This window comes from Bolinopsis microptera, chromosome 12 (assembly GCF_026151205.1).
Source record: "Bolinopsis microptera isolate Bmic1 chromosome 12, MBARI_Bmic_1.0, whole genome shotgun sequence".
Lineage (NCBI taxonomy): Eukaryota > Metazoa > Ctenophora > Tentaculata > Lobata > Bolinopsidae > Bolinopsis > Bolinopsis microptera.
The window spans coordinates 1,838,250-1,857,500 of record NC_087083.1 but is presented as its reverse complement, the minus strand read 5'-3'; the positions used below and the strand labels follow the sequence as shown (position 1 = coordinate 1,857,500).

General features: G+C 36.6%; 1 protein-coding gene and 1 long non-coding RNA gene across 2 annotated transcripts; both read left to right on the top strand.

The window, feature by feature from the left end:
* Positions 1–4,616: 4,616 nt before the first annotated feature.
* Positions 4,617–10,708, top strand: LOC134824409 (uncharacterized). Its single transcript, XR_010161405.1, has 6 exons — positions 4,617–4,844; positions 6,188–6,220; positions 7,849–7,978; positions 8,190–8,237; positions 8,426–8,512; positions 10,364–10,708. It is a non-coding gene; the product is annotated as an uncharacterized LOC134824409 (long non-coding RNA).
* A 929-nt stretch (positions 10,709–11,637) lies between these two features.
* LOC134824430 (uncharacterized) lies at positions 11,638–17,157 on the top strand. Its single transcript, XM_063836337.1, has 14 exons — positions 11,638–11,789; positions 12,065–12,246; positions 12,486–12,610; positions 12,770–12,942; positions 13,174–13,280; positions 13,444–13,570; positions 13,728–13,839; positions 14,056–14,183; positions 14,482–14,638; positions 14,745–14,854; positions 15,798–15,853; positions 16,043–16,214; positions 16,452–16,573; positions 16,894–17,157. The coding sequence occupies exons 1-14, from the start codon at positions 11,732–11,734 to the stop codon at positions 16,984–16,986; spliced, it is 1,722 nt and encodes a 573-aa protein (XP_063692407.1). The 5' UTR covers positions 11,638–11,731; the 3' UTR covers positions 16,987–17,157.
* Positions 17,158–19,251: the final 2,094 nt, after the last annotated feature.

Sequence of the window (19,251 nt, the reverse complement as noted above, 5' to 3'; positions counted from 1 at the left end):
TGCCTCGATCTTACGGTTTCAGACCTAGGTCAAGAGCTGTAGAACCGAAGGATCAATACAATATACCTACATGTTGGCGTTGCTTGTTGCTCGTATTAACTATAAAACATAAATTTTGAGGAATAAGGATTTGTTTATAGGTTCTGAAACCTTGGGCTGTTTAGCAGCTTTCCGCTTCAGCGCATGCTCGGCTCACATCCTTGGATACGAGAACCAGCCCCTTTTGGACCTGGCTCACGTCCGTTATGTGAACACATGCCGAGAACTCAAACACTTCTTAAAATCCTTTATAATACACAACCACTTACTAAACTGTCATGTGAATAATATGGATCACATCACAAATGATACGTCACTGATTGGGCCATGTGATGTGATACATGTGGGAGGCCGGAATGAGAGGTTCCTAGTTGTCGGTCACCGCTAAGTTCTAACACTAAAGTTCGCTAGGTAGATTCGCTACTGTCCAATTGTTTAAATTTTGTTGTTTCTAGCGGAGTAAAGTCTAAGTCATAGGTACCGCACTCTAGTTCGGAAAATGATGTTTTGTTAAACAAATCGAAGCGGTTACTGTTAGGTAGGTAGTCGTACTCGTACACAGTTATAATTAACAAGTTAACATCAACTAAAGTTTAATTGGTAAATATAAACACACTTTAACTTTGAGCGTGTGTTTTAGACCTCATTATAACCGGCATTAGTGCAATAATTCGTACTGTGGTTTGATATTTGAAACGGGATGAAGTTTAGATTTTTAACTGCTAACACTATAAAGGTAATCCTTCGCACTACACTGACTACAGTATGTGTCGCACTACAATCCAGGTAGCGTACTTTATTATATTCAGTGCGACACAATATCCTATCTTATTTCCAAGTTCAGGTCAGATCCTATCCTTCTTTTGGATCATAAACTCAGGCCGGTTCACGTTACTTATTTCGAAGTGATCTTGTGGACGCGATTCGTCGGTCACGTTATGTATTTCGATCCACTGATCATAATTCCTTCGGGTCAGTTCAATCCACGTATACAGTATGTGATCCACTGCAGAGTCGTAAGCAGCATATGATCCTAATTCCTATCACAAATGAAGTTATGTAAAATATAAGGTGGCAAAGATTTTTCTAAGAAAGCGTAGCTAGATTTAACTCTCCCGCAAATAAATTATAAGGCGGCAAATATTATGCTAAGAAAGCGTAGATTTAACTCTCCCGCAAATAAATTATAAGGTGGCGAATATTTTGCTAAGAAAGCGTAGATTTAACTCTCGCGCAAATAAATTATAAGGTGGCGAATATTTTGCTAAGAAAGCGTAGATTTAACTCTCGCGCAAATAAATTATAAGGAGGCGAATATTTTGCTAAGAATGCGAAGATTTCATTCTCGCGTAAACAAACTAAAAAGGAGCGTGCAGCGCGCGTCAGACCGTTTGGCAAATATTTTGCTAAGAATGCGCATTTTCCTAACGTAAAATTCGCCTCCTTATGAAATATTTGCATCATCACGCGCAGCCTGGCAAATACATCATAACACGGCGCATATTTTGCTAAGATGGCAAATATTTCGTTAGCGCGGCAATTATTTGCGTAACATGGCAATGTTGCAACCCGGGAGGGGGCTTATATATATACATATTCAGGGATAGACGCTTTGCCAGTCAATTGTAGCCTGTATTTAATTGTCCATAGATTCAAAAGTATAAAAGATACAGCCATTTCCGACCACAGGTCTTGAAAATAATTGTTTACACTTTAGTTTACATTGAATAAACAAATTATTTGACGTCATGAACACCCCTTGATGACGTCATCAAGTTAACCGTTTTTAAAACTTGATTTTTGACAAAGTAATAACTTTTAAAAATGATTTTACACCATTGAAAAGTAATTGTATTCAAAATCTGAGGAAATTTTTACCTTAGATAATTGTTCAAGCATTCTGAAAATCTACCGGAAAGTTTTTCTAGCTTGCTCCTTCATAAAGATATTCGTCATTGAAGTTTGTGCTTTTTTGAAGAATTATTTTATAAAAACGTCAATTTTGCGATTTAGTATTCTCTGGTGTTGGGCCATGCCTTGGGTTGTGGAGCTCAGTTCTGCTTCCTATAAGTATAAATTGTGCATTAGGCTAGTTTTAAAGTTAAAAATCGAAAATTTGCACACGTGGGGACACGCCCAAATTGATAGAAAATTGCTAAAATCACTGAAAATTGCTGTTTTCGTCATTTTCTGTCAACTTTAGAGTGCCGTTGTGATTACAGTTCTTCTTGAAATACTTTGAAACTTTGCATGCTTTTTAAATTATATATAAAACAATCACATGCAAAAATTTACGGCGATTCAATATTGGATTCGCACGCAACGTCCGCTCAAAGTTTGCACGTGCGAAAGGTGAGAATTTTGCTCATTCGTGATTTCCAACAAATTCTGCTTTGCCACGACAGTTTAATGTCAATATAAATGAATTTAATGCCAACTGGAATGAGTATTAAGTGGCATATTCAGTCAGTGATCGACCGATATGCTTACCTAAACACAAGGAAATGTTTTTAAAGGAAAAATTTCGAAATTGTTGAAACTTCCTCCTTATTAATGAAGATATCAGTTTATATTTCGACTTTATAAAGTACCCTGACATTATAATCAAAAAGAGATGATATTTTACCAAAACCCATAATCATGGGTAGAGTGGACCGCTGCCAGTGTCTCTCTTTCCCAAACAAAAGGAAATGATATTAATTTGATTGACCGTTCTCAAATGCAAAATGATACCGAGAATGAAATCGGTCGCTCGCTTTTCCCATTCATTTACAATTGTAATAGATTAAAAAGAACTACCCAAAGGCAGCTGTACTCGGCAATAAAGATTCAATAAACTTCAGCTAATTCAATAAGTAATAACTACCACCCTTACCCCGAAATACTAGGTATCGACCCGAACGCAACCCAAAGAGATTTTTACAGCATCTGATTGATGTACCTAATCAATCGAAACTTATTACAATTCGTAAGCCGTGAATGAATGGGAAAAGCGAGCGACCGATTTCATTCTCGGTATCATTTTGCATTTGAGAACGGTCAATCAAATTAATATCATTTCCTTTTGTTTGGGAAAGAGAGACACTGGCAGCGGTCCACTCAACCCATGATTATGGGTTTTGGTCAAATTAACAATAATAATATATCTACAATAGCCTAAAGCAAAGAAGCTAAAATGAATATAGCAATAGTTATAATAGTGGCAATGGTGGCACAAGCTCAATCGCTTACTTGTTGGAAATGCCTGGACGCAAATTTGAAATCAGGGGTTAAAAATGCCTGTACCAAATACAGCGTTCAACAAGTATACTTATAGCCAGTTAGCTGCTAGTGCTAGCGTATGGATTTATTCCACTCAATTCTATTTATAATAAAAGGTCGTTCACATATTACGTAATCAGCCGAGGGGGATGTGGTTTCCAAATGATTACGCTAGTGTAATCTTGATACAATAGCTATGTGTAAAACTGATTACGGAGGGGGGGGGGGGCATCGATGGTAAATACGTCAAAAAATCGCCTGTAAATACCAAATACGCCGTATTTAAAAATTTTAAGAAATACGTGAAATAAAGCAAAATTTAGTGCTTAAATTCTTTGCAATGGTAAACTTTTTCAAAATACGCGCTTATTTCTTTCGAAATACGTGATTACAGATTAGTGATATTTGCGCGCGCGTCGCTGGCCTAGTGGTATATAGCAATACTTACAGACCAAGAAAATGCGAAATGTTCGATTTGGATCTCATTGAAATTACCTTTTAAACAAATTACGAAAAATTTTATTTGATGAAAATTTTGAATTAAAAATTATTAAATTTGAAAATAAGTTTTAAGATGATCATAGCGGACAGGCAACGCCTGGGTGAGCCGCGCACATCGGGCGATTTTATTAAGAATTTGAATGCGTGCGGATTGGCCTGCGCCAGCCAAATCCCTGCATTTTTAAAAATCAGATTAACAATAACACGTTCACTGTGTGCTTTAACAGGAGATACTCGTAAAATATTTGTTCCATATATCATTATCAGGTCATCAGGACCGTCGACGAGTCCAACTCGGCGCGCGTCACGGTTTACCTAAGTACCCCAGGCTATTATGTTCATAATAAACAATAAAGATTCGGCGGAATGACAGGCTAGGCTGAGCGCCGCCCAGTAAGTCACGGTAGGTTGTAAACCTACAATGTGTGCTTTGAGTCGCGTCGAAAGTTCTGGTCTGTAGCCTAGCTGTCATATTCTGTGGCCAGAGTGAACCGCCTCACTTTCACTTTCGTTCGCGTTCATAATTAATCCATAAATTTGAAATACGTAATTTATCATCGGGAAATACGTATGCGTAGTATCTACGCGTAGTCTCCCCAAAGGCAAAACGTATTTACCATCCTTGGGGGGGGGGGGGGGGGGGGGGAATAGTCAAAAAATTGATTACGTAATATGTGAACGACCCCTATAGTATGTTACCATCTAAGCATCTAGGGCCAAAATTTAGTTGGGTATTATTTAATCGAATGTATGTTTATTGATTGATTTATATGTGAAAATTGGTGGTAAGTAATAAAATTGTCTTTTCTCAGTGTCCGGCCGGAAAAGACGTGTGCGCATCTCTTGCCACGACCTTCTATGAGGGTAGCAGGTTCAGCTATATGAAAAGTTATAAATGTATGAAGGCGGCAGATGTGTCATCAGAATTGGATAAATGTAGGGGGTTAAAATCTGAATTTGAAAATGCTTTGGACGATTTAAGGGTTAAGCCTGTGCAATTGAAACATGCAACTATGGCTTGTGTAACGGACTTATCGTACCAGGTAGGATATATAAATTTGTCAGTATTTATTTGACCAAAACCCATAATCATGGGTAGAGTGGACCGCAACATGCAGTGTCTCTCTCTCCCAAGCAAAAAGAAATGATATTAATTCGAATAATTACCGTTCGCAAATGCAAATTAATTATACCGAGAATGAAATCGGTCGCTCGCTTTTCCCATTCATTTGCAATTGTAATGGATTAAAAATATTTGGGCGTGTCCTCACATGGGCTTTTACTAATTCGCTCGCCCAAAAATTTCACGTGACTTTGGTTTTTATGGTTTTGCAGCCGTACAAAACGGTTTTACATAAACCCTAATCCCAACCCTAACCCTAACCGTAACCCCGAAGCTAACCATAACCCTTACCACAACCCTAACCCTAACCCGAGCCCTAAACAATCGAATTCATGGTTTACTAGCCTGTCACGTGACCAAAACGGTTTTTTGCCCATAACTCTCGATCCGTGAAAGCATTTTTATCCTACGTCATGTGGGGTGATTCGGAATCAGCGTCCAAAAATACACCGATTTAGATCAATTTCACACCCAAAGGGCCCTATTTCACAAAAATTTTCTTAAAATTTGGGCGAGCGATTTAGTAGGAGCGCCTCACATGTGCAACTTTTTGATTCTCAACTCCGAAACTAGCCTGTTAGTGTTACACAATTTAGACCTTCAGGAAGCAAAATTGAGCTCCAAAACCCAAGGTATGGCCCAACACCAGAAAATACTAAATCACAACTTTTGTGTTTTTATAAAATTATTCTTCCAAAAGAACTAGCTTCAATAGCGAATATTTTTATAAAGGAGCAAGGTAGGAAACCTTTCCGGTAGATTTTGTCACCCACTCATCAGCAACTACTCTCCGCAACCTCCTCACCAAGACCGGACATACCTTTCATCTACAATTGCGATTAATCAAGCAACACTACCCAGAAGCAGTACTCGGAAATAAAGATTCGATAAACCTCAGCTAATTGGACACTAACTAGTTATTAACGTCTAGTTTATCCCAAAGTACTAGGTATTGGCTTGAAAACAAACCCTATGCCTAAGGGGTTTCCAGAAAGTGCCATCGATGTAATAAACCTAAAATTAAACTGATTAAAATTCGTAAGCCGTGAATAAATGGGAAAAGCGAGCGACCGATTCATTAACGGTATCATTTTGTATTTGAGAACGGTTATTCCAATTGATATCATTTCCTTTTGTTTGGGAAACAGAAACTTGTTGCTTTCTCGGAAAGTTGATAAGGCAATGAAAGTATCGTTAAAAGATGCGCTGTACAGAGCAACAGTTGCTAGTGCTCCTTCATAAAGGTAACGAATGTATTTTCAGAAAAGCCTTGGCAGATTTCTACGGAGCCTGAAAGTGAGTTAACAAAATTATTGATCAGATCAATTTCAGTTTATAACAAGAATTGCGCCCGTTGTTTCGTTTTGGCGGACGCTAGATTTCCATTTCACATTTACTATAAATTTAAGTATAAGCTCCAATCAGCTCATTTCAATTTTTATGATCTGATAATAATATTGATAAATTATGCATCAAATACGGCAAACACTTGAAATTCAGTTCAATTGCCGTAGAACTTAACTTGTATCTGTAATTCAAGAAATTATCAGCAAAGGTAAAACTAAACTATACTCGTGTACACATCAATACACTACGCGTGCCACGAACAAATTGGGCGTATTACCTAATAGTAATATTATACATTACATGCATCATATACATTAAAACACAGTCGCGCCGCGCATTCATAGATCACAGGCTATCTATACATCACATCTCCGCAAGCAATCCTCGCGCGCGCGCAACTTTTTCGTTGCATGGTAACGGACGTAAGGAAGGAAGGACACACGACATATTTAAACCCACCTATCTCGTTCTCCAAAATCCACGTTTTTCTGCAAAAACCTCCATCCGTAACCTTTCACTATTGCCTTTTTTCAAAAGGGGGAAAAGGAAAAAATTATTCAAGTCTTTTTATGTCTCACTACTTTAAAATGGAAGGCACGCTTGTTTAATACGGCCGAAGATTCATAATAAACTAAACTCGACTTACTTCAACTTTCTTTATTTACAATTTTTTAAATCTAAGAACAGTTAACTAACACAGCTTCATACTTAAAGATGACCCTTGTTGGTAGTAATCATCTCAGCAATGTCTTGTCCTCAGATATACTCCTATAACTCTAATTTCGTTTAAAGCAGACATACAGTAAGATGAAGCATCTTGCTTAATGGCTAGGGTTAGGGCTGGAGTCAGATTAGAGGGATAAGCTGATAAGGTTTTGAATAGTCACTAAGAAACACTCAGAGAACGTGTTAAAGTATAAGTCACGTGATTGTCGAGTGAATAAGAGTATAACTTTCGATCTTAATAGTTGAATAAGTTTTTCGAGTGATTCATGTTGAGCAAAACAACAGTCATGGACCAAATATTGGTTTTATGACGACAATTAACTGCCATACTTATTTATAAAAACTGTTATCTAACTGAGTGGTCTTGTTAGTCACGAAATCAAGCCATTTAATCATCATGTTATGTTTCTAACCCTGTACGATGCATGAAGTGTTGCAAATTGTTGCCTCAGGTGCCTCACTGCCTCTAAACTGGTGCTTCAAGGGCCTGATCAAAGTTGTGCTTCAAGGGCCTCAAAGTGGTGCCTTCAGTGCATCAGTGCCTCAAAGCGTCACAAGGTTATCTGAAGAAACTCCAACGGGAGACGATTGTGTTGATAAAGCGGATTCAGCCACTGAAAAATCATATAGTTTCTCAAACAGTTATACTGCGTTATTAACACTGTCCACTGATCACTTGGTCGCCTTTACCGCGCCTGATTCACAGATACCCGATTTAATGCGCCCCAATTTATTGCAAACCCCAATATACCTCACTATTCACTATTGTAAGCGAGAAACTGTTCTTGTTTTTGCTATAACAATGTTTCTAAAAAGAATACCCAATGGATTATCTCCCACTCCACTTCCAGACGATTGTGTTGACAGAGCAGACAATGATGGATCAGAGTACAGGGGAAAGGTAGCTGTCACAGAATCAGGACACAAATGCCAGAAATGGGACTCTCAATCACCTAACATACATGGTGTAACACCATCGAAGTAAATTTTCTTGTTGCTTTTTAAACCGTTCTACACTTCTAAAGTTATCCAAACTTTTTCTTGTTGCTTCTTATTTGGATTTATTCTTTTTTATGTTTGAGACCATCATGGTAACTTTGCAGATGGTATATTGTTAATAATCACTCTGTTTACCCACATAAGTATAATTATAATATTTTAGGAAAAGACCTCATCATAAAAACATTTTCAGGTACCCTAATTCAGGACTGCAAGAGAATTATTGCAGAAATCCAGACGGGTAAGTTTTCAATATCTGGTAGTGTTCCATAATTATTGTCATCAAGTCGACCACAAGGTATGGGCACAAACATTTATAAAATAAAATCTACAAAAAATTGCAATGAAGATGGATTTGGAAATATAAATGATCTATGAAATTTCTTTTCTGAAATTTTCCATTTTAACAGATGTCATTATTTTCCTCAGTGAACCAGGCGCCTGGTGTTATAATGCTGAGGGAACTAGTCCTCGATTTGAGCTCTGTGCTATACCTACATGTGGTAATTAACTGTGGTGAGTTCTGTAATTTTTTAAGGTCCAATTTATTACTTGTATTATAGTAGGGAACTGTGGCGTGTGCACTTTTTGCACAAGGTTTTTTGCAATTGAATCGAGTTAAATAAGTTATTCTAACTTGTAATAAGTTATTGATAACTCAAATCACTTACGGCCACAGTTTGTGTAGCTAGTCCTAGCTACTTCATTGGAAGTTATTAATAATTTTGAACGGACATTAAAATGAACACCAAAGGTCAGTCAACATACCTTGGCCTTTATAGCTCAGTCAGTGAGTGCCTGATTAAGATTATATTGTTATGACTTGCTATTATCACTCATTCGTGGAATATATCCAATCAAAGAAAATTCATGTTAATTTTTTCGAATGAAGATTCATTTTTGCAATTATTTGATAGATAATTTTAATAAAACAAATATTTAATAATATAAAACAAAGAGTATGCAATGTATGCAATGTTCCTACTTCCTGTAACATCACTGTAGACCGCTCTTCCATCGGTTTTTTTCAGTGACCAATCTAAAACCAAATCTTGAAGTTACACGAAACATGGAAGCCTGTGAGCTGGTCAAATCCTGGGGTTACACGAGACATGGTAGCCTGTGAGCGTGTAGACCGCTCCTCTATCGTTGTTTTAAGTGTCCGATCAAAAATCAAATCCTAGGGTACACGAGATTTGGAAGCCTGTCAGCATGTTAGAGTCTGTTAAGTGTTAGAGTCCTGGGGTTACACGAGACGTGGTAGTCTGTGAGCGTGTTAAATCCTGAGGTTACACAAGACGTGGTCAGTGGTAGCCTGTGAACGTTTCAAATATTGAGGTAATTACACGAGAAATGGTGGTAGCCTGTGAGCGTGTAAACCACTCCTCTATCGTTGTTTTGAGCGTCCGATCCAAAATCATTTCCTAGGGTACACGAGTCGTGGTAGCCTGTGAACGTGTAGACTGCTCCTCTATCGTTGTTTTGAGTGTCCGATCCAAAATAAAATCCTTGGGTTACACAAGATATGGATTATGGGAGCCTGTGAGCGTGTTAGTTTCCTGCGGAAGGTGTTATTTGCATGTGGACAAATCAATTATGCTGAGGTTCTAAAGTTAGTAGAGGCTATTAAGGCCTTTCCTTTGTTGTAGATATGGCTAGTCCCTTCCTTAGGTTAGAAACACCCATGCACCTCCTGTTCGAGCCATCCACCCCGGCCCACACCGCGTGGAATTTCAGTGAGGTTTTTCGTGGGGCAAGTTATGAGGCATCACCAATATGAATAAAGCAATAACGAGTTTATTCATTACGTGTGATCGACCTTGCTAAATCACTCTACAGTCGATCTTCGAGATTTTAAAAAAAGTTTAAACCAAATTGAATAGATGTATTTTCGGAATCACCCCTATGACATAGGGTTAAAATGCTCCCCTGGCGAGATATTGGCAAAAAACTGTATAGATCACGTGAAATGATCGTATAAGGAAGTTGGTTTAATTTCTCGTTAGGGTTAGGGTCTTAGCATATACTTTTGCATGGGATTTGGTTAGAGTTCGGGTTGGGATCAGATTAGAGGGTCGAATAGTCCTTCGGGGCCAGCTATATAATATTAGAGAACAGATTGAAAAATAATAGAGAACAAGTTTTAAAAAGTCACGTGACAGTGGAGTGTATAGAATAATCAATCATTTGCATCATCCACGTGTGATCAGGTGATTGGATTGACAAAAAAGCTTCCGTTATTTTTTCTCCGGCGAAATATTTGGAGTTGAAGTATCGCATCGGTCATATTTGGTTTTTGTAATGATCAATTTAAGTTACGGTTATATTTAAAATGTTTATATCTAATTGTCGAATAAATATTTGCAGGTCATCAGTTAGCCAGACAACTAAAAAGGAGCTGATGTACAAGAAGTTCAAACGAAAAGGATTATACAATTTAAATTTAGTGACTGAAATTTGCAGCAACTGGACTGTTTAAGTTTTTTTTGAACTTCATTGTTTTCATATTATAAAGTCTTTATGCATATAATTTTTTGGAGCATCAAACGTCTTTAAATCAGGATATACGCATATTATTATTATATATGTTTACTAGTATGTTATTTAATAAAGGGATATACTCGTAAAATATTTATTTCAAATATTCAAGAACGTCGACGATTTCAACTCGGCGCGTTTTGGTAATAGTAGATTATAAACCTAAAAGTACAATATTTTATACTACCTTATGATATATTTTAATTTGTCTTAAAACTGCATCATTATTTTGAGTGGGGTAAACCATGGTTCCAAATCAAATTATTCAGACTTCAGGTTGTTAAGTTTATTAAGTTAATAGGCCACACCCTTTTTTTACGCTCACGCAAGTAGCAGTTTAAATTTAATTAATCCACCTCTTAAACACCGGGTTGGAAGTTGTTTAGTCGGGAATGTTATAACCAGCTCCTTGATTACTAACTTTTAAGTAACTTTACAATACATCATGGGGGGGGGGGGGGAGGCGCCGTTTGAATGTGGGACAATTTTTAAAACAACGCGTTACGCCACTGACCCCAACTATCTCTATACCTGGAGATGCCGGAATTACAGACTCAAGAAATGTCCTGCTCGTGTATTGGAGTGTCAGCAACTGCAAAGGTTCAGGTCATTAACATTGCAATGTCCTGCTCGTGTATTGGAGTGTGAGCAACTGCAAAGGTTCAGGTCATTAACATTGCAATGTGCTGTGCGTGCAGAAGAGATTCACGTTATGAGCCATTTATTGAACTTCGTGACTCAATTCGAAGCTGCTTTTAATTTGGAGCGATAACACAATATATAGAGAAAATATATAAAGAAAATGATTTGAGCCGCATGAAAAATGAATTTTGACAGGATGTCCGCAGGTTAGTAGCGGAGTGACACGTGCTTTGCTCAAGGCGTCCACCGCACGAGCACCGTGTGGGATATTTAGTTAAGTTATCTAAGTATTAAGAAAAAGGACCTCGGTCAAGAACTATAAGCTGTCGCCGAAAAATAAAGCACTATACCTGCATATAGTCTATATAACTCTCATCGCATTCTGAATCTAAGATGACCTTTCTCTCGTTTCATATTACTGTAGACTCCTTTCGATGGGGACATGATTGATTTGAGAAGTAACTATAAATAGCAGAGCTCATTTTTAATTTTACCATTCATTTTTAACTTGCGTATCGGTTATATTATTAAAAGGTTAGAGTTGGTTTTATCAAAATGACACGCCTCGTTTCTATCACCCTTCTGGGATTGATTTACGTGCTCTGCGCTAGTGGTAAGTTAAGTTAAAATTTAAGCTTCAAGCTTCGTTTTTTGTTCTTATTATATATGATTCCTTATAGTTATAGTTATACAATATATGAGTCCTTATACAATATATGAGTCCTTATACAAAAATGATTTTCGAAAAATTTGGTTATTAAGTCTAATAAGCCCTTTGCTATAGCTATGGCTTTAAAAAACATTTTTAATGATCTGGCGGTATATCTATTCAGAAATATGCCCAATAAAAACTTGAGCAAAATATCGATTCTCAATTCTTTCTTACAGCGCAAAGTGGTGTTAACTGGCTTCCTTTCTCCGTCTCGGAACAAGCCGTCGTCTCCACAGACTTTTCTAACTTAGCCGTGGAGCGGTTCTACGTCAAGCTCCCTTGCGAGGGATCTGTTTGGTTCAAGCTCTTCCTCAGACGTGCTGATGGTGCCAACTCCCATGTCGAGCTTTACAGTAAGGTGAGTTATCCTTTAGTCATGAACCACCTTGCATGATTTATTGGCTTTCGTCATTCACATTTGTGTGGTTAAGTTCTTTTTTCAGGTTCGTTTGGACTTTAGGTTCCCGTTTTAGGCTTATTTCATATTTATTTAGATAAGTTCACAAGATATGTACTAAGATTGAGATTTGCCTGGGTATAAGAATGGAGGAAAGCAATGATTAGCTGTAGTCGTTACGTGTAGTTTTACCTCTATAGGTAAAAGGAAACATTTATTGTAACGCTGCTGGTGCGAGGAACTGGTATGATGGGGAGAAAACTGATTTCACCATGGAGGATGGGGCAATGAAATGTGAATCTGGCGACAAAAACATCATCCTTGTGTGAGTTTGGCATGTGGAGACCTTGGGAAGACACTATAAATGTTTTTATATCTCCCAAATAATGCTAAAATATATGCTTAAATTTGTTTTTTTAATGTCAAAGTGTGTTTTACATATTGAATTTGTAAATCGTACTCACTGATCTAAAACAATTACCAGGGTGGAGAAAACAGCTGACAGAGTAACTATCAAGAACAAAGGACAAGTTCTGTACACCAAGGCTTTCTCTGACAATGATGCAAACTGCCGTCAAGCTACCACGACCGTCAAAACACAAGTTTGGAACTACGATGACAGCCTGGGTCTCGCTGTCTTCGATAACTCCGCTCCACGTAAGTTCTGTTGCTTTTTTTGTTAGCTGCTGTTTTTTGTTGTGGAAGTTTTTAATTAATTCAGGTTATTTAAATCAAAATAATCAAGCAGCTGAAGCCATAACATTGTTGACTTAAGCTGCTCAATATTTTTAACCTTGCTCATCGTTCTCAATTACAACTCGATCTTGTTATTGTATTTTTCAATACCATGTTTATTCAATTAAGTAATTGATAATCCTGTTTCCCCAGTCAACCTTGTGAGTCAAGGAAGCTGTTTTGTCCAGGATTTCAACTACCAAGGAGCTGATATCAAGAAAATAACAAACGTCGACTCTGCCGATTCCTGTCTTGCTATGGTTTGTACAATCTTTAAACTTTTTTCAATTTAAATAAGTTTTAATTTTTTAAAGTAAATCTGAAAATCTTATACAGAAAACATCCATAATCTTTCCTTACTATTTTCACTTTTTTTCTCAAAATTATGGCTTTAAAATTAAAAACACAATCACATACTTTCAGTGCGGAAAACAAGCAGGATGTCTGTCGATGACGTACTATGGCACCGACTGCTGGTTGAAGAACCTCATGTACGGTCAGAACCCCGCCCCAAAAGTTGGATGTGTCAGCGCTAACCTTGCCTGTCAAGGTAGGACTAATAAATTTTTTTGACACGTGACAAAAATGAAAAACCAACCAATCAGCTTTGATTAATGATTATTACTGTCAAAAATATGTTTCACACTCTCACCTCCCCACCAGAATCAACGACTTTTAATGAAGTTAAAATAAACCGTTAATTTCAGGTGCAATGCTGATGAACAACAACTGCGTGAAAACTAACTTCGACTTCTGGGGAGCTGACATTAAGAAGGTCTCAGGTGTTTCGTCTGTCATGGATTGTGTTGGAGAAGCCAGGTCAGATCTCTGTCAGTATTTCAGCCATTGTACAATTTCAATTATCCCATAATTGTTGCACGAAAGAGAAAAAGTCATTATTTTTTATTAAATTCATTATTTTTCGTACGCGAATAAATCCGAAATTCCTCTGACCCATATAGCGTCCATTCTTAACTGCACAAAAAGTGATGTTTATTTAATATTTCATTGACGGTAAAGATATAAACCCCACAGGAAAACCCAAGATGCAAAGTCTGTGGCATTTGTTAAGGTCAATGGAGACTGCTGGGTCAAGTATTCGGAGAACGGAGCCAGACCTGAAGATAACGATCGAGTCGATAGTGTTGCTTTATCTTGCCTCGGTATGTATTTAAACCCAAGGATTTATTTCTCTGTGTGAGATGAATATTTTGGAGCCGTGCGTTGTGTTGTAGGTTTATATATTGACGATATTTCAATATTTCATATAAATATTTTACGGGTATCATAACAAGATTTTTCTGGAGTATCCCAGCACCTTTACTAAGCTATTCTTGTATTGTGTTCTATCGGGCATATATGATGTTCTTTAAAAGTCTAAACTTTAACTGAATTGAAAATAAAGCTCCCAACCGACATCATCCACTGTAAAACTCAGATTCTCGTTTGCTTTTACCTCAGACGGAGTAGCAGCTCAAGTGTCGTCTGGTAATGACTGTGTTGATGAAGGAGTTGACTACTGGGGTGCTGATATTAAGAACGTTAACCCCATCTACACTATCGAGGAGTGTGAAGCGCTCTGCTACGTAGAGGACAGTTGTGTTTCACTTACTCACAGGTTGAGTGGCTGCAGATCTTTTGTAGAAATGCTAAGTGTCTCATTTTTCTGAGTTTTGCTCCCAACCAATGTTTTTATGGCTGAAATAAAGTACCACCCCTTTCAGACCATCGACTCAGGACTGTTGGTTGAAGAGCAAACCTAATGGTGAAAATGGAAAATCAGCTCAAGATACTGTGAACAGTATTAACTTGAGCTGTTTCCTCGTTAACAGCGGTGAGTATAAAGTAGAGTATAAAGTAGAGTATAAAGTAAAGTATAAAGTATAGTATAAAGTAGAGTATAAAGTAGAGTATAAAGTAGAGTATAAAGTAGAGTATAAAGTAGAGTATAAAGTAGAGTATAAAGTAGAGTATAAAGTAGAGTATAAAGTAGAGTATAAAGTAGAGTATAAAGTAGAGTATAAAGTAGAGTATAAAGTAGAATATAAAGTAGAGTATAAAGTAGATTATAAAGTAGAGTATAAAGTAGAGTATAAAGTAGAGTATAAAGTAGAGTATAAAGTAGAGTATAAAGTAGAGTATAAAGTAGAGTATAAAGTAGAGTATAAAGTAGAGTATAAAGTAGAGTATAAAGTAGAGTATAAAGTAGAGTATAAAGTAGAGTATAAAGTAGAGTATAAAGTAGAGTATAAAGTAGAGTATAAAGTAGAGTATAAAGTAGAGTATAAAGTAGAGTATAAAGTAGAGTATAAAGTAGAGTATAAAGTAGAGTATAAAGTAGAGTATAAAGTAGAGTATAAAGTAGAGTATAAAGTAGAGTATAAAGTAGAGTATAAAGTAAAGTATAAAGTAGAGTATAAAGTAGAGTATAAAGTAGAGTATAAAGTAGAGTATAAAGTAGAGTATAAAGTAGAGTATAAAGTAGAGTATAAAGTAGAGTATAAAGTAGAATATAATGTAGATCTTGGAGCATTTGACAAGGATCATAATTCATGGTTGAGTGCCTTCATGGTGACAACTCAAAAATTACAAAACTTGATTTTTCTCTATAGCATCGCCTAAGACTCTTAAAGTTAAATCGTAAGTGGACATTAGGATTGTTAGAATTTGTTTTTTGAGGCAAAACATCTATCAACAATCTAAAGCTACAAGCCGGAATAAAATCTTCTCCCATTGTGACAATCGTCCTTCTAATGATAACCATGGAATCTTTATAGTCGAGGAGGGATGTGTAAAAGAAAGCTACGATTTCCGTGGAGCTGACATCAAACGGGTATGATATATTTAATTAAATACAATTTCTGAGCGGTACTGATTTAATTTCGCGAGATATCCAATTATCGCCTGAAGTCTTTTACGTTTAGGCATATTACAGCGCGCTTGAGTAAAGATAAAACAAGCCAAAATTTTCGAAAATAATACCAAAAGTCTTATCATCTTCTCGACCCGAACCACATCTCAGGTTGATAACGTAGTGTCCATAGAGGACTGTGCAGCATTATGTGCTGACCAGGCTGGCTGTGTTTCTGTGACCCACCAACCATCCACCTCCCGGTGCTGGCTGAAGAACAAAGAGTTCGGTGCTGATCCTCAGGATATGGCAGGAGTTAACAGCAGAAATCTCAAATGTGGAGGTTAATTGCGCGTTAATTAGTTGATTGCTTATTAATTTCATGATCGTGTAGGTTAGTTTATCAAATTATTTTAATTCTTCTTATCGACAGCTTTATTTCCTTCATTTTCCATGTTGACCCTGGTGCTGAAGTTTTAATTGCTGATAATGATTATGGTAGTATGTGGTCCCATCTTTGATTTCATCATATAAATGACGATGTTTGTTAAAATTCTATATAATTATATCACTCTCCCAGATGTTTGGTGCATGCACCTGGGTAGTTTCCTTTATTCTTACGCTTCCCGAACTAAATATGTAAACTTGGAGGATGCTCAAAAAGCCTGCGTGGAAAACGACGCCTGCAAGGGTATCACCCAGGTAACAGAGTAATTAATAAATTAATTAATTAATTACTTAATTGATTAATTAATTATCACCCAGGTAATAGAGTAATTAATTAATTAATCGATTATCACCCAGGTAAACTTTTATTTTTATATTAGGACATATTCGCTAGATTCGACAGTCAAACGATTCAAAACATTGCTTGCATTTGTTTGTGTTTATTGATTTCAAAGTAACTATATCGCTATTATATTGGGCGAAACTTTCTTCTATTATAATAATATGTTGGTTTAACTTTAAGTTTAAGAAAACACTCGTTAAATTTAGGCCTTTATTAACAAATCAAACTTCAGGAACCGTATAGCAGCAACAAATATACTTTGAGAAAAGGACCTGTCATCCACGATTGGAGTCCTACTAACGAAACATCGTGGACCCTTTGCTAATTAACTGATCGGTCAGTTATAAGTATGCAGAACGAAATGTGAATGAATGATTTCTCGTTAATAGAACAATACGAAGTATTAAAAATAAACATTTTAGTCATTTTTATCTGTTTTAACCGAGAGTTGATAAATCTATTTTTCGTTATTGCAATTAGTTTTATTATTCAAAAACTTGTTTCACTTATAGTTATAGTTTTAATTTACGATGTCAATTCATGGCAGCTCGGCGCGGCACAGTAGCGAATCTCGCCGATCTAGCCAGAGAAGCCTTATTAAGTGCGCGGCGCGGCACAGTAACGCATCGCGCTACAATAATAGTTATGATTCTTTTATATGAAATCTTTTTAAATATAAAGTTTTAATTTTATCGAGTTCAAACAAATTACTGAAAGTAAATTATTTGAATTTCAATTACGTACAACTACAAAGGCTTTGCTGAGAAAATAACCAGTCACGATTAGAATACATTTATATAATTTATTCGGCGATAATCTTTTTTTAGCGATTATAAGCGGTTCGAAAATAGTTACTTATAAACATGATTTATAATAGCTTCTTATACGGACCGGGAAAGCGATTATAATTGTCTAAAAGCGCCTAAAATGTAAAGTAAAGTGCTATATAACTATAATAAGTGTATCAATATCACAACAGCCAATGGAAAAGCGGTTGGTACTGGTACAGACAACCTTATAACGTAAATGTGGCACTGTGGCACTTGTGGCACTATATCATGTGGCACTTGCGGCACTCACATGTGGCACTTGCGACACTATCATCATGTAGCATGTGGCACTTGTGGCACTCACATGTGGCACTTGCGACACTATCATATGCAGCATGCGGCACTAGTGGCACTCACATGTGGCACTTGTGGTACAATACTGCTTTTTTTGTTGTTGCAAGAATCGTCAACTGAACTGGTTGCTACTTCAACTTTAAGTTATAAAATTGATTTTTACGATATTATCGTATTTAGTAGTAGTTTTAGGAATGTACAGTTTTTACTATAAAAGTTTGTCGTCGTATAAATTAGTTTTGTTATGAATTTTGTTATGACTTTTTTGTATCGAATTTTTGGATAAAGTTGATTGATTAAAAATAAATTAATGTACACAAATTTTGCCTCAGATATATGTTTTTTACGTTTTGAATTTTTAACACTTGTTTTTAGATCATGAATACGATGTAGTTACATTGAAACGTCGAGTAATCTCCTTTCCCTAATAAGAGCATTTTTACTTGTCGCAACAACCGGGATAAAGATAATTTTACCCAGAATACATTATCGTGAAATATAATTCTGCCCGATTCATACTGCGATCAGCAATCATAAATAACGCTCAAGACGATATTAATTTGTTTAATGATTGATATCATAATTTGGCTTGTTAAGCTTGAATTGATCAGTGTTCTTATCATATATATGAACCATAATTACATACGATTACGAATTACGAATGACATGATTGTATTACTATTGTGATCATCGGTCAACTACATGTGCCACATGTTACATATGTTAGTGCCACATGTGCCACATGTGAGTGCAGCAAGTGCCACATGATATAGTGCCACAAGTGCCACAGTGCCACATTTACGTGATAAGGTCGGCTCATTCCAAATCTCTCCATGACATAAAAAATTGCTTCCCTAATGGTTTATTTCATTATTTGTTATTGTTGATTAACAAAAACACTGCTATTTTGGACACGTTAAATACCAGTTAAACGCAAACAGCAAATTTTATTGTTTATGGTCAGAGTTTGGAGTAATACGGTTTAAGTTTATAGTTACCTAGCTTGCTAGTCTTTCTTGCTGAGAAGCGAGCAAGAGACCAGCAAGCTTGAACCTTAACCATAAAAGCTGAACTCAACACATAACAGAGCATATGAACTTACACTTAAATGTTTATAACATGCTGAAAATGAGATGCGTCTCGTTGCCGGTTCTAATTTCTGAAACATGAACAATTAAAACAAATATTAACCATTTTTATTACGGGTTACCTGGGGACCCCAGGCTATTATATTTATGTTCATAATTGCATAGAGATTCGGCGGAAAGACAGGCTGAGCGCCGCCCAGTAAGATTACGGGTACCATCCGTTGATGGGTATAATACTCTGATCGTCCACGGTAAATCTGATTTCAATGCCAAACTTTTATATACGGACGAGACATTTCCAACCTTGTTATTGATATTATTAATTAATTAATATCTTCTCACCCTGGTCCCCTGGTTTCCGTACTGTAGTGCGACACG